Source organism: Oncorhynchus tshawytscha, linkage group LG11 (assembly GCF_018296145.1).
Source record: "Oncorhynchus tshawytscha isolate Ot180627B linkage group LG11, Otsh_v2.0, whole genome shotgun sequence".
Lineage (NCBI taxonomy): Eukaryota > Metazoa > Chordata > Actinopteri > Salmoniformes > Salmonidae > Oncorhynchus > Oncorhynchus tshawytscha.
This window is the reverse complement of record NC_056439.1, coordinates 16404782-16429572: the sequence shown is the minus strand read 5'-3', so window position 1 is coordinate 16429572 and position 24791 is coordinate 16404782. Positions and strand designations below refer to the sequence as shown.

At 43.7% G+C, this 24791-nt stretch overlaps 1 protein-coding gene across 1 annotated transcript in view; it reads right to left on the bottom strand.

The window, feature by feature from the left end:
• Positions 1-3812: 3812 nt before the first annotated feature.
• Positions 3813-24791, bottom strand: part of LOC112261493 (FERM domain-containing protein 6) — a 73739-nt gene continuing 52760 nt past the window's right edge. The window contains exons 3-14 of the mRNA XM_024436869.2: positions 21619-21709; positions 18588-18667; positions 17998-18074; positions 17379-17565; positions 15913-16068; positions 15762-15827; positions 15577-15645; positions 8222-8396; positions 7608-7919; positions 7226-7363; positions 6849-6940; positions 3813-4951 (exon numbers count right to left, since the gene is read on the bottom strand). Coding sequence (XP_024292637.1) covers positions 4655-4951; positions 6849-6940; positions 7226-7363; positions 7608-7919; positions 8222-8396; positions 15577-15645; positions 15762-15827; positions 15913-16068; positions 17379-17565; positions 17998-18074; positions 18588-18667; positions 21619-21709 — 1740 coding nt within the window. The 3' untranslated portion in view covers positions 3813-4654. The remainder of the gene's footprint in view (positions 4952-6848; positions 6941-7225; positions 7364-7607; positions 7920-8221; positions 8397-15576; positions 15646-15761; positions 15828-15912; positions 16069-17378; positions 17566-17997; positions 18075-18587; positions 18668-21618; positions 21710-24791) is intronic.

Here is a 24791-nt window from a genome sequence, read left to right as displayed (position 1 = left end):
TAAAGAATGATTTGAGACAATTGAGTCATGGATTGTGAACATGTGCAATTCAGAGAGTGAATGGGCAAGACAAAAGAGCCTTTGAATGGGGTATGGTAGTAGGTGCCAGGCGCACTGGTTTGAGTGTGTCATCATCAACTGCAACGCTGACGAGTTTTTCACACAACAGTTTCCCATGTGTTTCAAGAATGGTCCACCACCCAAAGGACATCCAGCCAACTTGACAGCACTATGGGAAGCATTGGAGTCAACATGGGCCAACATCCCTGTGGAACGCTTTTGACACCTTGTAGAGTCCATGCCCAACAAATTGAGGCTGTGCTGAAGGGGAAAAAACAGGGTGAAACTCAATATTAGGAAGGTGCTCTGTTTTGTACACTCAGCGTATATGTGTGTCCTATTTTCTGTTAATTCAAATGTACATGAGTATTTTGTGTAGATCATTGACAACAATAAATGTTGAAGAAATCCATGGGGGCTGAATACTTATGATATGCACTGTAGCCTAAGTCACCAGAGTAGAGAGTTTATCCGAATGCAAAAGTTTTCAGGTTGTGGTTCTGTTTTTATGGCTATGTACCTGGACACACACTGGGTTAATATATCACCAATAATCTGCCAGAAAACGATTCATTTCAACATGTGAACAACCTTCTTTCTGTTTCTCAGATACCCAATATTAATGAGTAGAAATAATAAGTAACATCTTGTTGGAAATAAACTGTTACAGCATTAATGTTTGCTTTGAAATCACACAACGATATCAAATTCATAAGTGTATTAATTATTACACATTTCTTTCCAACAATTGTTTCTTGCTGCCTTGGCCTGATCTGTGTTTCTAGGCCAAGATGCTTTGCTCTGTGGTTCTAGGCCAAGATGCCATGCTCAGTATTCTAGCCCAACGTGTCCAGCTGATGAGACCAGCTGTGAAGAGAAGTGAAGTGATGTCAGGTCTCTCCACTGTACCACAGCAGAGCTGCTTCTGAAACATTCTAAAGGTTCTAGAAGTGTTTTAGAGGGCTCTAGAATGTTCTAGAATAAAGATCTCTGGAGCAGCAATGGAAAAGCTCAGCTAGAATGTTGATCCACACTGACAAATTATTGCTTAACTGAGGCACACAGTAGTTTTGAATTCCAAGTACATAATGAAGTAGTAATTTGTTTTGTTCATTACTCTAGCGATATTAAACCATGTGAATGAGGTTTGGAATTCAACTCTACATGCCTACTGTACTATCACTACACATAAAATGAGGAGGTCACTGAAACGGACTTCTCAATAAGGTTTACTGACTGGGGTAGAAATGCAAAAGTACTGAATGTAAAACAAATTTGGAAGACAAACGCTAGATTCAATTTACATTGAGTAGGTACGGTTCGGAGATTTAATAGTAAGAAATCTCTATGACGATAGCTAATAAAAGAGGCAAGAGAGGGCAGTCTTGTCTGTTTCCACACCTTAACGGAAAGTAATGTATAAGAAATCTAACTTTATATTTGTGAAGTGTTGGGTTTCACACCTTGCCTCTTGGCCAATTAAACAGATTGTTATCAATGTTCTTCAGCTACTGTACGTTGAAATCACGACTCTTCCTGGGTAAAAAGGGGCCCAATATTGAAAATAAGTGAATTTGGTGTCACAGGGTTGTAACACTGTCACATACACTCCTCGGACAGTTCATTAGGTACATCACAGCGTCTAGGGTTTACATCCAGTCAGCGGAGGTCCTGTGGGCGAAAACACCTCGGTGACGACGGAGGTCAAAGGAGAATGGCAAGAATCGTGGAAGCTAACAGGCGGGCCACAAACAGATAAATAACGGCGCAGTACAACAACAGTTGTGTGCAGACCGGCACATCGGAATGCACAACTCGTCGATCCTTGTCACGGATGAGTTGGAACGGGCTGTTTGCAGCATAAATGTACCACCATCCGATCTGCAGCAGCAGGCGTGATTCCATTGCGAGGACCAACATCCATGTGGAATGTTTCCGACACCCAAAGTATTTGGGCTCTTCTGGAGGCAAAGGGGGGTCTGACCCGGTATTAGATGGGTGTACCTAATAAACTCTCCTGTGAGTGTACTTTGCTTATAATACTGACACACACCAACTGCACACAAAGAATACCTTTTCAACATATACAACGAATCTCACTGTTCTAAAACACTCCATACAAAAAATATTACACTTTCTACTTTCAATCAGCTAAAATTATAAAATGAAAGAAACAAATGTAACAAGTTCCAATTTAAAATGATTATCGAGACAAAACAAACAAAAGACAGTTTTAAGGACTAACAAAGACAGCCGAGTGAAAAAAATAATAAACTACCAACATATAGAAAGAACCAAGTGAAAATGTCAGTTTCATAGCTGGCCTAAAGCCAACCCAGCTCCATTGTGTGTGTGTGTGTGTGTGTGTGTGTGTGTGTGTGTGTGTGTGTGTGTGTGTGTGTGTGTGTGTGTGTGTGTGTAGATTACATCTAAGCTTTCCTCAGCTCTGTACACAGACAGACAGGTGAGGGCATGTAGAAACTCATCCTGCCCCAAGCATCAGACCTGGCACAGCCAATGATGTAGTCGGGAAGTCTTGAACCAGCCCATGACGTCATCTGGGCTACATTTCACATGACAGGAACCTAACTACCACAGATTTAAATAAGTGACACGTTTAACATAAAGCTAGGCTAGGGATGGTAGAGGACATTAGGGTAATCCCCTTCATTGATTAATCTGCTAAAACTGTTTGAATAACGATGTTTATACTCTGAAGTCAATGATTAAAGGTCCAATGCAGCCATTTTTATCTCAATATCAAATCATTTCTGGGTAACAGTTAAGTAGCTTACTGTTTTCAGTTAAAATGGTGAAAAATAAACAAAAATAGCTTCTTAGCGAAGAACAATAACTTTGCTAGGACTGTCTGTGAGTGTTCTGAGTGGGGAGGGGAAAACTAACTGTTATTGGCAGAGGTTTGGTACTCTTTCTTATTGGTCTGTTAACTAATTTACCGCCTGGTGATGTCACCAGGCAGGCTAAAACTCCATCACACCAAAACAGGCTAAAATATCAGGCATTAATTTCAAACAGCTTACACTAAAAGGGCATTTTTCACAGTATTTCATCAGTTATATCATCATAGTGTGGCAATGTATAGAAAAACACCGAACAATCATGTTTTTTTGACTGCACTGGGCCTTTAAATACCAATGTACTGCTGACCAAGAATAAAGTTACAGATGAAGAGCTTAAAATTGACCTTATGACTTAAAACTGATCTCTGTGACTCATGTGGGAGTGTTGCGTTGCTTAGTGAGAAGCTGTGATTGATTGTCAAGGCATGGTTGTGGTTCAGGGCCTGCATAGGTGATGAAGGCACGTTGGGTGTGTTCATAATATCAGTCTCGTCGCTACACTAGGACACAACTCTACGGTGGAACTGTTGACACATTGCACTTCCTTGTGAAGAGAGGAGCGGAGGCGCGTCACTTCTAATCTCTTGTGACAGACTAGCGCCCGCTGGATTTGGTTCTGGGCTCCCAGATTATGTCACATCATACATACTTCATACTAGAGACAGAGGGATGGAAGGGATACACGTGAGAACAAGGACATCATTAGCGTTCCTTGTTCTAAAATACTCTGAGACCAATCCAAATTCCTTCCTCTGGATCAACCTCTAGATTCTGAAACGATACAGAACCTGCGCATGGTGATGTCATATCCTGTCATGGATTCAGGAGGCTGTATCATTTCAAAGGTTGGTTGGTTGCACACTAAAATAATATTCATGTGGACATGAGGGCTTGGAGCCAAGTGGCTTTTATTTTCGTGCTTAGTGTAACTTGTCTTTGGTTCATAGCACATCTAGCTTGACTATCAATGAGAGTTCCCTTCTTTCTGTAGGGAAAGGAGAGTGGGATCTACTCTCCATGGTAGAATATTTTGATATCTTCGCTGTGTGTGTGTTTGTTTGTTTGCACTGCATTAGTAAAGTCGAAGTAGGCACACGCAAGTGTGTTAACATCAGAACGTTTGTTTTTGTTTTCTGTGCGAATTAAGTATTATTTCTCTTCGCAAGCACAAGAATCAGATCCAGAAAACATCTGGAGAGAGTACATGCTTTGGAAACGCAGACAGTCAGAGGTTGTTTGAATAAAAAAGTGATGGTGAGATATTTCGACATTCCCTTACTTTTCCTTTTACACTCCATTCCCAACCAGCATCGGTCCAATTAAAAGGCGCAGATAGGTTTTCTTGAAACCCAGCAAATGTTCATCCTTTTTTATTTATTGCCATTTTGGCAAAAAGAATACCTCAAAGGGCTTTCACTGTCAGTTATTTGTCTCTGTAGTGTGTTACGTATGTCGTCTCAGGTGGTTACATGGTTATGTTGATGTCAGTCTGGTGGATGTAGGGCTTTTACAGTCCATCTGACTTTTCACAAGTCTGGTGCTGACAGGTTATGGCTGACAGGTTAGGGCAATAGAAAGACAACCAAGTATCACCTCTCCAAACCTCCAACCCTCTTCTCTCGTCCCATTCAGTTTCCTGAGGCATCTCCAAATCTGAGATGTGGAGGCAGGGGAGCAGGGATCTTGAGGTCACCCTTTCTGCCTCCTCATCCCCGTCTCCCCCTGTTCGGCCATCACACCACGAACTCTGGGACCTCTTCGCTGGTCAGGTCCAGGGAAAAGTACTTGCTGGTCCTCTTGATGGGGAAGCAGTCAAGCTGGTCACCGCGAATACCAGCGCACTGCTCGGCCAGGTTGCCCTGGTAACCGCTGCTGTCGCTCAGCTCCTGGGCACAGCCGAAGGTGTAGCTGTGGGCGGTGTCCTGGCATAGCTCCGCCCAATGGAGACAGCCCTTCTGGTAGAGACGCACGTCATCAAGGGATTGGCTGTGGCGGTCAGTTGACGTCTGAGGCTTCCTGCACATCGAGGTCTGGGGAATGGAACAGAAGCAGAACGATCAGTAAAAAGTATTAACTTAAATTACGTAAAAACTGCTGTTCTGTTCTGCTGTACCTTTTCCTTTATTCTTTCTAGCAATGATTCTGCAGAGAGCAGGTACAGTTGAAGTCAGAAGTTTACATACACCTTAGCCAAATACATTTAAACTCAGCTTTCCACAATTCCTGACATTTAATCGGAGTCAAAATTCCCTGTTTTAGGTCAGTTAGGATCACCACTTTATTTTCAGAATGTGAAATGTCAGAATAATAGTAGAGAGAATTATTTATTTCAGCTTTCATTTCTTTCATCACATTTCCAGTGGATCAGAGGTTTACATACACTGGATTAGTATTTGGTAGCATTGCCATTAAATTGTTTAACTTGGGTCAAACGTTTCGGGGAGCCTTCCACAAGCTTCCCACAATAAGTTGGTTGAATTTTGGCCCATTCTTCCTGACAGAGCTGGTGCAACTGAGTCAGGTTTGTAGGCCTCCTTGCTCGCACACGCCTTTTCAGTTCTGCCCACTAATTTGCTATAGGATTGAGGTCAGGGCTTTGTGATGGCCACTCCAATAACTTGACTTTGTTGTCCTTAAGCCATTTTGCCACAACTTTGGAAGTATGCTTGGGGTCATTGTCCATTTGTAAAACCCATTTGTGACCAATCTTTAACTTCCTGACTGATGTCTTGAGATGTTGCTTCAATATATACACATAATTTTCCATCCTCATGATGCCATCTATTTTGCAAAGTGCACCAGTCCCTCCTATAGCAAAGCACCTCCACAACATGATACTGCCACTCCTGTGCTTGACGGTTGGGATGGTGTTCATCGGCTTGCAAGCCTCCCCCTTTTCCCTCCAAACATAATGGTCATTATGGCCAAACAGTTCTATTTTTGTTTCATCAGCCCAGAGGACATTCCTCCCAAAAGTATGATCTTTGTCCCCATGTGCAGTTGCAAACCGTAGTCTGTTTTTTTATTGGCGGTTTTGGAGCAGTGGCTTCTTCCTTGCTGAGCAGCCTTTCAGGTTATGTCAATATAGGACTAGTTTTTACTGTGGATACAGATACTTTTGTACCTGTTTCGTCCAGCATCTTCACAAGCTGTTGTTCTGGGATTGATTTGCACTTTACTTTACACCAAAGTATGTTAAACTCTAGGAGACGTGTCTCCTTCCTGAGCGGAATGACAGCTGCGTGGTCCCATGGTGTTTATACTTATGTACTATTTTTTGTACAGGCGTTTGGAAATTGCTCCCAAGGATGAACCAGACTTGTGGAGGTCTACAATTTCTTTTCGGAGGTCTTGGCTGATTTCTTTTGATTTCCCCATGATGTCAAGCAAAGAGGCACTGAGTTTGAAGGTAGGCCTTGGAATACATCTACAAGTACACCTCCAATTGACTCAAATTATGTCAATTAGCCTACCAGAAGCTTCTAAAGCCATGACATCGTTTTCTGGAATTTTCCAAGCTGTTTAAAGGCACAGTCAGTTTAGTTTAGTTTATGTAAACTTCTGACCCACTAGAATTGTGATACAGTGAATTACAAGTGAAATAAAAAAATCTGTCTGTAAACAATTGTTGGAAAAATGACTTGTGTCATTCACAAAGTAGATGTCCTAACAGACTTGCCAAAACTATAGTTTGTTTAACAAGACATTTGTGGAGTGGTTGAAAAACAAGTTTTAATGACTCCAACCTATGTCTATGTAAACTTCTGACTTCAACTGTATGTTTTATGAAGGTTTTACGAATCAATGATCATGATTGTTTTATCTACTTTAGTTGAATGCACTCATTGTAAGTTGTTCTGGATAAGAGTATCTGCTAAATAACTACAACGTAAGTGCCAAACAGGAAATGCTGTCAGTGTCACTGACCTGAGGGAGAGACACAATGCTCTGGCCTCTCATCTTGACCACGGTCTCAGAGGAACTGGAGGTGGATGAGCCAACGTCCTTCACTATGAGCCCTACGGTATAGACAGAGAGGATGACATTTATTACTACTACTTCTTACTACTACTACTTCTACTACTAACTACTACTTCTTACTACTACTACTTCTTACTACTACTACTACTACTACTACTACTACTACTACTACTACTAACTACTACTTACTACTTCTTCTTACTACTTCTTACTACCACTACTACTTCTTACTACCAGCCAAATTACAATTCAACCAGTCTCAACGCACTGAGATAGGAGGCTAAGACAGGCGGAATGAATACAGTGAGGAAGTGATTGTATACCTGAGTATCCATTGGTCTGGTCAGGGGTCATGGTCAGCATGTCCTCAGTGATGTGGATGCACAGGTCCTGGTTCAACTCTAGGGCCAGCTCATGGAGCTCCTCATAGTCTTTAGGGTCGTCCACTAACATCTCAATCTCTGGAGAGACAGACAGACAGACAGACACTACTATTATTCTCTGGAGGGACAGACACCTAGAGGGTCAGTGATGACCACTAGTTGAGCAGGCGAGCAGGCATGACCAACAGAAGAACAATGCCATGCCACATTGAACAAGAGCAGAATATACTTTTCTAAGGGGGAGGTAGATTTCAGTCTTGCTCTCAGTGTGTGTCTGCATGTGTGTGTGTTCCATGTGTAATTGTGAAATAGTTTGCCTTACCATCATCGTCCAACATGCGCTCCTTTCCCCCACTCTCCACCCCTGAGGTGTGTGAGCTCCCATGGCTAATCGTTGAGGAGCTGCAAGTCCTTAGGGCTCGATGTGGGGTCCCTCCGGGGGCCCGGAAACTGTCTGTCTCGATGCCCGAGGTGTGTGAGCTACCGTGGCTGGTGGTAGAGTGGCGAGACAGGTGTTTGAGGTGAGACACAGTGCTGCCGGCACTGCTACCGCTGGCCCGGGAACGCTTGTCCAGCCCGTCCATATCCAGCTCCAAAGCATCGCTGATGTACGACTCACGGTACTGCTTCTTCTCTGGAGAGGAGGGATAGACACACACAGAGGGTTAGATACAGCAGTACCAAAGCTGTTGCTGGTCAGAGAGGCCCACACATAACACATACACCATTACAATTGGCAAAGTTGAGGTAAGCTGAAAAACACAGAGAAGCAGAGAGACAGGATATAAGAGCCAGTCTGATCTAGTATGGAAGCATGACCATGTAGGTAGCCAGAATGCTCAAGTATGAAGGATGGCCAGGTAGTTAAGTACTAGATACAGGTTATGCCCAGGTATGACGAGGCAGGTGAGTACCAGGTGTGTCCAGGTAGTTTACCTTCGTTTTCCTCCAGCCTGCGGACCTGTTTGAGGACAGGCTGCAGGTTCATGTAGAGGCGATGGCTGTTACTGAGCAGCTGCAGGAGGTGGCGGGAACGCAGGGGACAACCGGTGTAGTAGATCAGCTTACGGGCCGACGGAAGACCATCAGGCAGGATCTCAAACTTCTTCCCCTGAAACACAGACAGACAGACAGACATTATAGGATATCTTCATGCTATATGTCATCCAGATGACGTTCATCCAGATGTTTTAACTCTGCAACAGATTGATTGCTTTATTTATTGAAATCATTGATTGATTGATGTTTAACTTTATGATTATAGAATATTTTTGAGCCTGAGAAACAACCCTGTCTGATTCCAGTGTGAGTGTTGCATCTTTGTTCATTTTCATAGTCTTTGTTCATTTTCTGAATCTTTGTTAATTTGCAGAGGGGATGCATGAGAAGATTCAGACACTTTGCTAGAGTGCCAGATACATAGCCCACACGCAAACCACACAATAGGAGGGAGAGCAATGAGAGAATGGTCTCTTCTTGAAAACTACTTCTGTTGTACTTCTTTACAACCAAAACACGCTCTGGAGAAGTATTTATAATATAGATAAGAGCGTAGTCTACTGATTGAGGGACACAAACAAAACTGCATTAACATTTCAACATTTTCTTATTGTATAACCAGAGAGCAAATTCCAAAGGCTATGTCTCAATGGCAATTGTGTATGTGTGCCATTCAGAGAGTGAATGGGCAAGACACATGTTTTAAGTGCCTTTGAACGAGGTATGGTAGTAGGTGCCAGGCGCACCGCTTTGAGTGTGTCAAGAACTGCCACGCTGCTGGGTTTCTCATGCTCAACAGTTTCCCGTGTGTATCAACAATGGTCCATCACCCAAAGGACATCCAGCCAACAGCAGGCCAGTGGTCGAAAACAGGTCATTGATGAAAGAGGATAAAGGAGGCTGACACAATTTGTGCAGCGCAACAAACGGGCACAGTTAGTCAACTGACAGTCCAGTACAACATTGGTGCCCAAAGACCAGTAAAAGATTGCACAACTCATCGTACCTTGACACGAATGGGGTATGGCAGCCGATAACCTTACAGAGTTCCACTTCTTTCAGCAAAAAAATAAGAAACTGCGGTTGCAGTGGGCTAAGGAACGAAGACACTGGACACTGGAGAATTGGACAAACATTGCCTGGTCTAATGAATCCTGGTTCCTGCTGTTTCACTCTGATAGGACGACTAGGGTATGGAGAAAACCACATGAGTACATCCATCCATCATGCCTCATCTCAACATTGCAGGCTAGTGGTGATGGTGTGGGGTGTGTTTTCCTTCCATACATTGCGTCTCTTGATAAAAGCGGAGTAACGTTTGCCACAGGATATCTGAACATCATTGACAATCAGGTGCATACCTTCCTGGCAGTGTACCTATCTGCAAATTGAGTTTTTCAGCAGGATAATGTCCCATGCCACAAGGCTAAGATTGTCCAGGGATGGTTCCACGGACATGACAGTGAATTCAGCTTACTGCAGTGGCCTGCTCAGCCACCAGATCTCAATCTGATTGAGCATCTGTGGGATGAGACGGAACTACCTATTTGGAGTAGAGATCCATTACCAGCCAACTTGTCACAACTGTGGGAAGCATTGGAGTCAACATAGGCCAGCATCCCTGTTGAACGCTTTTGACACCTTGTAGAGTCCGTGCCCTGACGAATTGAGGCTGTCCTGAGGGCAACAGGTGGCGCAACTCAGTATTAGGAAGGTGTTCATAATGTTTTGTACACTCAGTGTATGGCGGTCTAGCTACCCATAGAGAGAAAAGGAAAAGCACAGTGGTTGCATAACCATGCATGGACAAGCTAAATTAGGACCTTCTGGATAGTAAACGGATGATGACGATCCCACATGAATACACTCTGGGGCTGTACAGTCGAAGCCGGTATTTTGTGAAGTGCACCAGTCCCTCCTGCAGCAAAGTACACCCACAACATGATGCTGCCACCTCCGTGCTTCACGGTTGGGATGGTGTTCTTCGGCTTGCAAGCCTCCCCCTTTTTCCAACAAACATAACGATGGTCATTATGGCTAAACAGTTCTATTTTTGTTTAATCAGACCAGAGGACATTTCCCCAGAAAGTACGATCTTTGTCCCCATGTGCAGTTGCAAACCGTAGTCTGGCTTTTTGATGGCGGTGTTGGAGCAGTATCTTCTTACTCGCTGAGCGGCCTTTCAGGTTATGTCAATATAGGACTCGTTTTACTGTGGATATAGATACTTTTGTACCTGTTCCCCCCAGCATCTTCACAAGGTCCTTTGCTGTTGTTCTGGGATTGATTCACACTTTTTGCACAAAAGTATGTTCATCTGTAGAAGACAGAACACGTCTCCTTCCTGAGCGGTATGAAGGCTGCGTAGTCCCATGGTATTTATACTTGCGTACTATTGTTTGTACAGATGAACCTTCAGGCGTTTGGAAATTGCTCCCAAGGCTGAACCAGACTTGTGGAGTTCAATACTTTTTTTTCTGAGGTCTTGACTGATTTCTTTTCATTTTCCCAAGATGTCAAGCAAAGAGGCACTGAGTTTCAAGGTAGGCCTTGAAATACACACACAGGTACACCTCCAATTTACTCACATTATGTCAATTAGCCTATCAGAAGCTTCTACAGCCATGACATCATTTTCTGGAATTTTCCAAGCTGTTTAACGGCACAGTCAACTTTGTGTATGCAACCTTCTGACCCACTGGAATTGTGATACAGTGAATTATAAGTGTCTTTAAACAATTGTTGGAAAAATGACTGTCATTCACAAAGTAGATGTCCTAACCGACTTGCCAAAACTGTAAACTTCCGACTTCAACTGTAGGTAGTTGGATGGGCTATTTACAGATGGGCAATGTACAGCTGCCGCGATCGGTAAGCTGCTCAGATAGCTGATGCATAAAGTAAGTGAGGGAGATATACGTATCCAAATTCAGCGATTTTTGCAATTTGTTACTTAATTGGCAGCAGAGAACTGTAAGGAAAGGCAGCCAAAGGAGGTGTTGGCTTTGGGGATTACCAGTGCGATATACCTGCTGGAGCACGTTGTTATCGTGACCAGTGAGCTGAGATAAGGCGGAGCTTTCCCTAGCATAGACTTCTAGATGACCTGGAGCCAGTGGGTCTGTGGACGAATATGTAGCAACGGCCAGCCAACGAGAGCATACAGGTCGCAGTGGTGGGTAGTATATGGGGCTTTGGTGACAAAACGGATAGCACTGTGATAGACTGCATCCAGTTTGCTGAGTAGAGTGTTGGAGGCTATTTTGTAAATGACATCGCCGAAGTCGAGGATCGGTAAGATGGTCAGTTTTACGAGGGTATGTTTGGCAGCGTGAGTGAAGGAGGCTTTGTTGCGAAATAGGAAGCCGATTCTAGATTTAAATTTGGATTGGAGATGCTTAATATGAGTCTGTAAGGAGAGTTTACATTCTAGCCAGACACGTAGGTGTTTGTAGTTGTCCACATATTCTAAGTCAGAACTGTCCAGAATAGTGATGCTAGTCGGGCGGGTGCGGGCAGCGATCGGTTGAAGAGCATGCATTTTGTTTTACTAGCGTTTAAGAGCAATTGGAGGCCACGGAAGGAGTGTTGTATGGCATTGAAGCTTGTTTGTAGGTTTGTCAACACAGTGTCCAAAGAAGGGCCAGATGTATACAGAATGGTGTCGTCTGCTTAGTGGTGGATCAAGGAATCACCCGCAGCAAGAGTGACATCATTGATATATACAGAGAAAAGAGTCGGCCCGAGAATTGAACCCTGTGGTACCCCCATTGATCTATCATTCTGACCAGCTCATTTGAGATAAATAACTATAACAGTTCCCTGGTCCAAACCAAAGCCACACAAAGAGTGGAGCAGTGTCAGATATCAGTTTATTAAAAGGTTATCCTGGCACTCCTTAAGTGTCTCTCTCTCATGCTGTCCATCTGCACGATCAAGACCATTTGACCTCTCAAGAGTCTGACAGTTGTCGGAAGAAATGTCTTCCTCTCCCCTTTCTGGACCTCCTAGACTGAGCCCACACACAGTGGAGCAGGACATACCCTGCTAATGACTGTACTCCCAAGGCTCTGCCCTAGCCTGAGCCTGTCCCGTCCTATTCTACTTGGACACCTTGTCCATCCAACCCTGGGCTCTCCAGAGACCAGACCTGGGGCCAGGCCCAGAAACCTCCTCTCTGTCCATCAGATTCATACCCCCAACATTAGTGGATGTCCAGGAGGAGCCAAACTCCCCCCTGCCAATGGAACAAGCCCTGGCCCCCCTTAACCATCAAAACTCAGACCCTGCCAATAAAACAAAGCTTATCCACCCGCTAACCATGACAACATCTGGAGGTATTTATTGACACGTCCCTCCACCCTTCCCTCCCTCCGCTCCCGCCCACTGCTGCGCTGGGCCGGCTGACGTGCTCAGGGTGGAGCAGCAGTGGAGTGAGAGAGTCTGTTATTCAGAAGAAGGGTGTGACTGACGGTCCCCGCTGTAAGAGGCCCCTCTAGTCCCTATACAAACCACATCCACCACTACTCCATGCTTTCGTAAGTCTTACTATATGAATAGAAAGGCTATACAGGGACATAGACAGAACAAAACAGGGTCTCTTATCGTAAGTGGCAAAACATTGTGGTGGCATTGATGACTGTACCACTAGATGATAGGGTATAATTCCTAATTACACAAAGCTATACTAGAGGAACCAATTCACTGAGACATCCTGACATTTACGGTGTGATAGTTGTAAGAAGGGGGCTGTTACATTTTGGACACACCGCATCAATGAACAGTTCAAATATTATTCTAATAACTTGGTGGGTGCGTATATTTGTCCTATTTCACACATGTACAAGTGTGTATTGGGAATGTGTTTTTTTGCATATCCCAACTCCCCCTGAGACACCCTCAGTGGCTGCTATCAAGGCCAGGGTCTGCCATTATCAACGGCGATCCTGGAGCAATTAGGGTTAGGTGCCTTGCTCAATTGCACTTTAACAAACTTTTCACCTTGTTGGCTGGGGGATTCAAACTAGCAACCTTTCGATAACAGGCCCTACGCTCTAACCGCTACGCTACTTGTCGCCACGGTAAAAGCCGCGGCTTGGTGGCTGTTTGCGCCGATTCAACATGTAGAATAGCTGAAACATGTTGGCCAATATTCTGATCAGAGGCACTCAGTTGCACTCGGCTAGTTCCTCATTGTGGTGTGTGTTCTGCTTAAGACTGAAAAATGGAGACATGGTAAGCTGCTCTCTCTGATAACAGAGACCCTATGGTAAAAAGACTAACTAGCTTTCGTCAAGGAAAAATACACACACATAAATCTGGTCTGTTAACTTCTTTGGGATAGGGGGCAGCATTTACACTTTTGGATGAAAAGCATGCCCAGGGTAAACTGCCTCCTACTCTGTCCCAGATGCTAATATATGCAGTATATTATTAGTACTGGATAGAAAACACTCTAGTTTCTAAAACTGTTTGAATGATGTCTGTGAGTATAACAGAACTCATATGGCAGGCAAAAACCTGAGAAAAAATCCAAACAGGAAGCGGGAAATCTGAGATTTGTAGTTTTTGAACTCAGCCCCTTTCGAATACACAGTAGGATATGGATCATTTTGCACTTCCTAAGGCTTCCACTAGATGTCAACTGTCTTTAGAAACTTGTTTCAGGCTTCTACTATAAAGGAGGGGGGAATGAGGGCTCTTTGAGTCAGTGGTCTGGCAGCAGCCTTAACCTCAGTCATGCGCATTTCACATGAGAGGTAGCTCTCGTTCCATTGCTTTTCTACAGACAATGGAATTCTCCGGTTGGAATATTATTGAACATTTATGATAAAAACATCCTAAAGATTGATTCTATACTTAGTTTGACAAGTTTCTACGACCTGTAATATAACTGTTTGAACTTTTCGTCCGACGTTCGGTTGGACCTGAACGCGTGTTTGGATTTGTTTACCAAACGCCCTAACAAAAGAAGCTATTTGGACATAAATGATGGACTTTATCGAACAAATCAAACATTTATTGTCAAACTGGGATTCCTGGGAGTGCATTCTGATGAAGATCATTAAAGGTAAGTGAATATTTATAATGCTATTTCTGACTAATGTTGACTGCGCAACTTGGCGGATATTTCTTTTGGCTGTTTTGGGCTCTGAGTGCCGTACTCAGATTATGCTTTTTCTGTAAAGTTTTTAAAAAATCTGACACAGCGGTTGCATTAAGGAGAGGTTTATCTATATTTCCATGTATAACATGTATTTTCATCAACATTTATAATGGGTATTTCTGTAAATTGATGTGGCTCTCTGCAAAATCACTGCATGTTTTGGAACTACTGAACATAACACACCATTGTAAAATGAGATTTTTGGATATAAATATGAACATTACCGAACAAAACATACATGTATTGTGTAACACAAAGTCCTATGAGTGTTATCTGATGAAGATCATTAAAGGTTAGTGATTCATTTTATTTCTATTTGTGCTTTTTGTGTCTCCTCTCTTTGGCTGGAAAAATGGCTGGGTTTTTCTTAATGAGAATTTTATCTTTAAAATGGTGCCTAATACTTCTATGTTTGAGAAATTTGATTTATGAGATTTCTGTTGATTTGTATTTGGCGCCCTGCAATTTCATTGGCTATTGGCGAGGGATTCCCCGTTCCCAGACAGGTTAAGAATTAAATGGAGAAAAGAGAGAAGACTAAACGAGACAGAAAAAGGAATTGAGATAATGCTACTGATTTTGTGTGTGTGTGTTTCCTGGCCAAGAGGAGTTTTCCTAAAGCCCTGATTAGTTCCAGGGGGCCATGGTAGCATGCCGAATGGCACCCTATACCCTTTGTAGTGCAATACTTTTGTCCAGGGCCCATAGGAGACGCATTCCTAGCTGTAGCTGTAGCAGGGGTAAGAAGACCCAACTGTAATACGGACAAGAGGAAATCTGCGTCACTATTTCCACAATTGTAGTCTGCCTAAGAGCTGAACTAACCACTGCCATAAGCCAGAACTGGCTCCAAGCTCCAAAGACGTCACCACCTCTGGAATCACGAGTGAAAAAACAACAGATCTTCCAGAGAGAGGGATTCCCCTGGGCCTTCTAAGTGCCAAATGACATCCAACGTCTGACATTTCTGAACAAGGGACACAGGGAATGAGAAGATGTTCTACTCATAGAAAAATTATTAAAACACTATATATCAGTGTTGTAGGACTTGAACTCGAATCTGACTCAAGTCACAATTTTCATGACTCATATATTCAATATGTATTATCTCTATGGCTCTACTCACCACAAATACCAGTTTGCCCACGTTGCTCCAGGGAAAATCATACAAGAGCTGTCTCACTGTCCCCATGTTCTAAAAGAAACACAGAAACATACAGTACGTGATATTAATCACCATCTAAACCATATACATGAACTGTGTATTCCAAGACACAAGCCATCACAACCACTTCATTCTTACTTTCGTACCTGGAATATTTGGATTCCACGCAGGGTCAGTCCTAAGGTAAGAGAAGCCTCCACTTCCTTTTTGTCCTGTGGAAGAGACAGAAGTTTACTGGTAAGTTTATCGTGTGTGTGTGCGTGTGTGTGTGTGTGTGTGTCCAGGTTGACTGCTGACCTTATAGAGTCTGTAGTAGTGGACAGTGACATCATCCAGAAGGGAACACTCCTTGATGTATTTGAGATAAGCCTCGGAGGCGGTGAGGGCAAACTGGTCTTTGTGCATGTTGGGGATGTGTCTCAGGATGTAGTCCCGGCCTCGCTTGGCTATCACCTGGAAGAGAGCGACAGAGACATAGGCTGAAAATAAATTCTCTCTTAAAAGCATCTCGGTGGAGTGTGATTACTGGCTAATGGCTCTAATTTCAGCTCAATGACAGAAGACAGGAAGGAAGGCTTGCCAGTGGGGTTAATGGAGGTAGATGAAGCCCCCCGCCCAGGGGAGGAAAGATGTCTCACATACTGAGATGACGTCCCAAAAGGCATCATCCAGCTGGGCACGAAAGGCATCGTCCACCCTATTCCCTATATAGTGCACCACTTTTGACCCAAGCCCTATCGTCAAAATTGTGCACTATATAGAGAATGGGGTGCAATTAGGGATGGGCCCCCAATCCCACTGGAATCTAGAAAGCAGTCAGTGTCAGGTCTGGATTTGGGGTGCTTCTCCTGAACCAGTCACTCACTCAGAACCAGTTAGAGAACATCCTAAGAGGAGGTATTTATGTACCATTCGTGATCGTACAACTATTTCCGTCCCTGTGGCTTCAAAATGGAGATTGGATGGCAACAGGCTAATCACAGGACGTGGTTGGTAAACAGAAGGGTGGACCACCGTTGTGTCTGGGAGGGGGGGGGGGTCAAGTCGAGTAGGGGAGTAGCCGGATTGCATTCAGATCCTTTCTCAAAAGAGTAAATCGTGCTGCGTGCCACTTCCAGGGACCAACATAAAACTAGTGTTCTACATCCAGCTATCCCAGCATGCTGAAATGAGGGAGTGTGTCAAAGTGTTGGAGCACAGTGATAAATAAAACAGGCTACAGACCTACATTTGGGCTGTGTGTTAGACTACACTCAGTTTGTGCTAATTCGCACCCTACTCCTTCCTCTTGGCCCTAACCCTTCCATGTTTGCAGATCTGTAGCAATATGTTGGATACTTCACCACTATTCTGATTATACCTATCTAGCCAAGGGGCAGGGGAAGGGGGGGAGAGTGAATTGGGACGGTCTGAATACTGCCTGGGAAACCACGTGGTACCAGTTAGGTTAGAACAGTGGTATTCAAACTTTTTCAGCGGGGGCCCCATTGTTTCCAGTATAATTTATTGTGACCCCACCGCACCCCAAATCTAATGACACAACCTTAAATTCGGCACATTCCGATTTTTACATCAACAAAAAAACTTAAATTCTTTGCATTTTCATCTCATCAAAATAAAAAGAAACCAATAAACACATTTGATCAATAAAATTGAATTGTTCTAATTATCTTTCATTTTATTTTGGCGACAACACTGCAGTTCCCTCAGGGTCGCGACCCCGACTACGAATACCACTGGGTTAAAAGGTTAGATCTACTCACCCATGGGGGGAAGTAGGCCTCAGGTTCAAAGTACTTCCCAAAGTGCTTGTTGCGTTTGAAGTTGCCCATATCGGCTTGGAGGGCGAAGGCTGCCAGCAGAAAGTAAGCCTCCTCTCTCTGGATACACTGAGACAGCAACACCTGCTTCCTCAGGTGCCAGTAGTAGTAGTACCTGGCCGAGCGGTCACTATGGGGGAGAGAGGAGAATAACCTTTAGACACATATGGCTATGTAGTAGTAGATCTACATAACTAACATAGTAGTAGTACCAGGTGCCAGTAGTAGTACCTAGTAAACCTGGGACGATAAACCCGAAAATGATCGACACCGACTATACCGATCACTTATCGCATTTTGCTGATATACTAGAGAAAGGTAAAGTTTGAAACAAGGAAAATGAGCTAATATGGATGAAGGGACAATTGCTGTGTTTAAATGAGATGGCATTCACGGTGAACGCTGCAGATATCGGCTCAATCGGAAATGACCTTTAAATGACAAGCCCTGGCTTGGGCGCACATTCATGTTATAAACTTATGTTCTATTTATTGTTATTGCATTCATGTTATAAACTTCTATTGCTAATAGTAATTTCTAGGATCTCTGTGGGATTACTTGCCTTATTAATCTCCCATTCTCAACGTAATACTGAGCCCTGAAGTGGATAATCATGGGAGGCCCAAACTGGTCGATGCCCTGAAAACATCAAGATACCTTGGTTATTTTCGAGCAAATCAAACCATCAAGACAGTGTATTCATTCTATCAATATAATATCAAAACTACCATCCTGACAGTGAAATCAAAAGCAGTTGCTGACATCAAATTTAATTGTACTATGTCTGTTGCGTTAATCTTGGAAACCTTGAAACCCGGATGAAGACAGCTTAGCTGTCGACATGTTGGTTAAATCAATTATTGCATCGGAGCCCTTAGTGTGCGGCTTTTCCTTTTCTTTTCTAAAGGGCTAATCTTGCAAGCCATATTCCACGTCTCTAGAGAGATATTACTGTTGTCTTGTACTGTAGACCAGTGGTTTACAACCGTTTTGGTTACTGTACCACAAACTGATTTTTGCTCTGCCCGGAGTACCCCTGAAGTGTGCATTCTCAAGTACCCCCTGTGGATAGGCCAAGTATCCCCAGGGGTCCAAGTATCCCCAGGGGTCCTAGTATCCCTGGTTGGGAACCACTGCTGTAGATTGACTCACCTTGCTGGCCTCTCTCTTCCACTCCTTGGGACAGTACTTGGACAGCTTCTGGCCCAGCTCCATGTAGATATGCTCATTGTCTGGAGGGGGAAACAAACAAACCAGAGTTACATACAGAAAGCAGCTGTGTTAGAGAGCATTAAATATGCGATGCATTGTGCGTAAATTGCGACTGACTAATCTATAAAAAAGAATGAGTAGTGAGTATGATGCAAGGTCATTTGTAGATCAGTCTGTTGGCAGTCGACTGTAACGTCTAACAATGGGTGCGTTCCTCTGCCCAGGTGTTGCTGACCCATGCCAGATCTTACAACAACTGGATAGATATTATATGTATCGGCAAACCACATGTGGATCAAGCCCATGGATGCGTTCGACATTTAATGATCTACAAATAACTTGGCATCATGAATAACTACTCAATATTATTTGTAGATTAGTCAGTCACAATCGACCCATAATACATCACGGTTTTAATGTTTTCGATCATGGCCCAAGATTAGTCTAAGTTGCTTTTGATGACACAGAGAAGGGTTAGATGGAGATATCACAGAGATAGATAAATAAGATTTACTTTATATATACAGTGGGGCAAAAAAGTATTTAGTCAGCCACCAATTGTGCAAGTTCTCCCACTTAAAAAGATGAGAGAGGCCTGTAATTTTCATCATAGGTACACTTCAAATATGACAGACAAAATGAGAGAAAACATATCCAGAAAATCACATTGTAGGATTTTGAATGAATTTATTTGCAAATTAGGGTGGAAAATAAGTATTTAGTCAATAACGAAAGTTTATCTCAAGACTTTGTTATATACCCTTTGTTGGCAATGACAGGTCAAACGTTTTCCTTAATTTATCGGTTAGGTTTAAGAATAAGATTTTATAACTTTGTGGCAGTGGTAGCTAATGACCTCTGCAGAGCTGCCTCCAGAACAGGGCTCTCCAACCCTGTTCTTGGAGAGCTACCGTCCAGCAGGTTTTTGCTCTAACCCTAGGCCTATTTGGGGCGTGGCTTTCCATTTGTTATTATTGGCCACCTGTGTCAGTGTTAAAATTCTTTCAGGTAATGTGTTCTGTTTTCGTGTGATTACATGCTCACTGCCAGCACGGAATCTTAAATTATATATGTGTAGGTACTGTGATACTAAACAGCCTGGAAATGTTTTCGTTGATGAGATGGTCACCATTTAGTTACAATATTGTAACCAGTTAATGTGAAAGTCTTACGTAAAGGTGTTTGGAGTCATTATTTCATGTTATGGAACCAACTTCATATCTTGATTAACAGGAAATGTATTTGACTGCTTTAAACCCAATTGAACAAATGGGTTGTGTATATATATTCATTTGTTTGTATTTATGTTATTTATTAGGTTTAATCAAAGGGGAAAAGTAAGTTGACTGTTGAAAGAAGTCAGTTGCAACTTGAAATATAGGGTTGTTCATAATAATCTAATATAACAGCTGGCATTGAATCATGTATTTGTTTTCAACAAATGTAGTTTATTTTTTTCAATTAAGAAAACTTAACTTATTTACTTGTAACCCTGCAATTGTTTTAGGTTGATCCAAAGAGTAATATTTTTATAGTGTGGAAACAACTACAAAGGAAAGCACATCGCAGCAGTGCCAGACAGACAGATGGCCACCAGATGAGATGAGCCACCAGATGACATGAGCCAATGTTAAGTCTACAGGACAGGTCTCTGAGCCAATGGCATGCCTGCAGGTCTTCAGTATGAGCCAATCACATGCCCTGCAGGACAAGTCTATTGACCAGTCTAGTGGGGCTGATTTAGGGACATTCCTGAGCTGCTTGTCTGAACAGCATGAAATCACAAGGCAAACAGTGACTATCCACCCCCACTCTAACCCATACCCACGACCCCGTCCCCCAGCCTTACCAACCACCCCCAGCCCCAGCTCCAACCCCCTCAGCCTCTGTGTCCCTCGCACTGACCAATCATCACTCCGTCCCCATGCCTCTGTCACCCCACTCCACCTCTCCAGCTCAACTAGGGAGCAGACCAGTCAGTTAGCTAAGCTCTGATTTACCAGTCATCATCATTCCTTTTTCTCCCTCCCTCTCTCTCTTTAGTCAGTCTGCCTGGTGAAATGTGCAGTTAATCATCTGTCATCTGTACTGCGGGGCTTAGAGTCAGTAGTCTCTATACTGGCAGACTCGCCTGTCAGACCTTTTCCTCCTTTCTTTTCTGATCCTTGACTTTTCCACTCCAATGGCTTTTAAAGAGCCAAACCTGTTGGTTCAGCAGGGAAACGCTCAGCTCATAACACGTACGACTAACAGAGAAGATTAAGATGACAGGGAGAGAGAGAGAGAGAGAGAGAGAGAGAGAGTGATAAAGAGAAAAAGAAAGCGACAGAGAGAGGCGCGCACCAGAGGGACTGGTTCAGCCCAGCCAGTAGAATGTCTGACATATTGATTGCTCAAAGGCTGCCTCAGAGAGTCTAACTCTCTGTTCTAATTATTCATCCCTCTGTCCCAAGTGTGCACTTGTTCACTTGCCTTAATTGATTTATAAGGAAAGGACTGGTATGAGACAGACGGAAACCACAGGAGGCTTCTGGGGGGAGGACGGCTCATGGCTGGAATGGAGAGAATGGCATCAAACCCCTGGAAACCGTGGGTTTGATGTGTTCGATACCATTCCATTTATTCTGCTCCAGCTATTACTAAGAGCCCGTCTTCCCCAATTAAGGTGCCACCGGCGCCTGTGGTGGAAACTCCCACTAGCCCATGTATACACACCAATCCAATGCTTTTAAATGTGTGGGGTGAAGTACACAAGTGCATACCTCCGGAGAATTGAGGCGCAACTCATTGGGATCTTTCTGTACAGAGGAAGGCTCATGCCTTTGATATGACACACACTAAGCTATGCGGCTACTTTAACAACATAGACAAATGGGCTGATCTGGGCGAGATATGTCACATAGCCATGGACGATGGACACATGAAAACACAGACAGACATGCACACAGCGACAACGGTAAACCATTCTTACTCTGAATGACACTGAGTCCAAACAGGTGACAGTCCTTCAGTCGGAGCAGGTCACACACCTGGATGAGCAGCTCCTGGCACAAAGTCTTCACCTGAGCAGAGAGAGAGAACACATAGCAAGAGGTTTAATGTCAGGATATGCAGGGGGAGATCGGAGGTATTTAGACTAGGTCTGACCCCAATTATTCAACTGGTCAACTGTTTGGTGGTCAACTAAATGGTTTTAGTCCATTTAGGTCGGCCAGTAACACACATACACTACCTTCAAAAGTTTGGGGTCACTTAGAAATGTCCTTGTTTTTGAAAGAAAAGCAACATTTCTGTCCATTAAAATAACATCAAAGTGATCAGTGAAGAGGCGACTCCTGGATGCTGGCCTTCTAGGCAGAGTTCCTCTGTCCAGTGTCTGTGTTCTTTTGCCCATCTTAATATTTTCTTTTTATTGGTCAGTCTGTGATATAGCTTTTTCTTTGCAACTCTGCTTAGAAGGCCATCATCCCGGAGTCGCCTCTTCAATGTTGACGTTGAGACTGGTGTTTTGTGTGTACTATTTAATGAAGCTGCAAGTTGAGGACTTTGTTTCTCAAACTAGACATTCTATGTCCTCTTGCTCAGTTGTGCACCGGGGCCTCCCACTCCTCTTTCTATTCTGATTAGAGCCAGTTTGCGCTGTTCTGTGAAGGAAGTAGTACACAGCGTTGTACGAGATCTTCAGTTTCTTGGCAATTTTTCGTATGGAATAGCTTTCATTTCTCAGAACAAGAATAGACTGACGAGTTTCAGAAGAAAGGTATTTCTTTCTGGCCATTTTGAGCCTGTAATCGAACCCACAAATGCTGATGCTCCAGATACTCAACTAGTGTAAAGAAGGACAGTTTCATAGCTTCTTTAATCAGAACAATAGTTTTCAGCTGTGCTAACATAATTGCAAAATGGTTTTCTAATGATTAATTAGCCTTTTAAAATTATTATATGATTAGCTAACCCCATGTGCCATTGGAACACAAGAGTGATGGTTGCTGATAATAGGCCTCTGTACACCTATGTAGATATTCCTTTCAAAATCAGCCATTTCCAGCTACAATAGTCATTTAAAACATTAACAATGTCTACACTGTATTTCTGATCAATTTGATGTTATTTTAATGGACAAAGTTTTTAGTTTTCTTCCAAAAACAAGGACATTTCTACGTGACCACAAACTTTTGAAAGGGAACACTAAAATAACACATCCTTAGATCTGAATGAATGAAATATTCTAATTAAATACTTTTTTCTTTACATAGTTGAATGTGCTGACAACAAAATCACACAAAATTATCAATGGAAATCAAATTTATCAACCCATGGAGGTCTGGATTTGGAGTCACTCAAAATTAAAGTGGAAACCACACTACAGGCTGATCCAACTTTGATGTAATGTCCTTAAAACAAGTCAAAATGAGGCTCAGTAGTGTGTGTGGCCTCCACGTGCCTGTATGACCTCCCTACAACGCCTGGGCATGCTCCTGATGAGGTGACGGATGGTCTCCTGAGGGATATCCTCCCAGACCTGGACTAAAGCATCCGCCAACTCCTGGACAGTCTGTGGTGCAACGTGGCGTCGGTGGATGGAGAGAGACATGATGTCCCAGATGTGCTCAATTGGATTCAGGTCTGGGGAACGGGCGGGCCAGTCCATAGCATCAATGCCTTCCTCTTGCAGGAACTGCTGACATACTCCAGCCAAATGAGGTCTAGCATTGTCTTGCATTAGGAGGAACCCAGGGCCAACCGCACCAGCATATGGTCTCACAAGGGGTCTGAAGATCTCATCTCGGTACCTAATGGCATTCAGGCTAGCTCTGGCGAGCACATGGAGGGCTGTGCGGCCCCCCAAAGAAATGCCACCCCACACCATGACTGACCCACTGCCAAACCGGTCATGCTGGAGGATATTGCAGGCAGCAGAACGTTCTCCACGGCGTCTCCAGACTCTGTCACGTCTGTCACGTGCTCAGTGTGAACCTGCTTTCATCTGTGAAGAGCACAGGGCGCCAGTGGCGAATTTGCCAATCTTGGTGTTCTCTGGCAAATGCCAAACGTCCTGCATGGTGTTGGCCTGTAAGCACAACCCCCACCTGTGGACGTCAGGCCCTCATGGAGTCTGTTTTTGACCGTCTGAGCAGACACATGCACATTTGTGGCCTGCTGGAGGTAATTTTGCAGGGCTCTGGCAGTGCTCCTCGTTGCACAAAGGCGGAGGTAGCGGTCCTGCTGCTGGGTTGTTGCCCTCCTACGGCCTCCTCCACGTCTCCTGATGTACTGGCCTGTCTCCTGGTAGCGCCTCCATGGACACTACGCTGACAGACACAGCAAACCTTCTTGCCACAGCTCGCATTGTTTTGTTTTTTTTTCCTGGATGAGCTGCACTAACTGAGCCACTTGTGTGGGTTGTAGACTCCATCTCATGCTACCACTAGAGTGAAAGCACCGCCAGCATTCAAAAGTGACCAAAACATCAGCCAGGAAGCATAGGAACTGAGAAGTGGTCTGTGGTCACCACCTGCAGAACCACTCCTTTATTGGGGGTGTCTTGCTAATTGCCTATAATTTCCACCTGTTGTCTATTCCATTTGCACAACAGCATGTGAAATGTATTGTCAATCAGTGTTGCTTCCTAAGTGGACAGTTTGATTTCACAGAAGTGTGATTGACTTGGAGTTACATTGTGTTGTTTAAGTGTTCCCTTTATTTTTTTGAGCAGTGAATATATATATATATAAATGTGGGAGAGGCTCTATATGGAGGGTGTGCCTCCAGAGGCCAAATCAAGCTCTGTACCGCATCGCCATGCGCCTCCCAAATGTTTTAACAATGCGGAGGGCTCTGTATAGCTCCGCATTGACATGATCGTTGACGGTAGTTGGGGGCAGTGCATCCTGTATAAACACAAATTCACTTCCTTGACAACAGCTCTACACTGCTCTGTGAAGTATGAATGCCCTGACTTCTGAGGGCATATCCCCGTAAATGCTGCATGGCCAATGCAGCTGTCGGATTGACCATTCACCCAAATGCACAATGCACTTTCTCCCGGCAATTCGTGCACATTCATTGTTTCTTAACTTCATTGTGTGAATTGTTTACGTTTGATTGTTAGTATATCAATCCCAATTACACATATCACCAGTA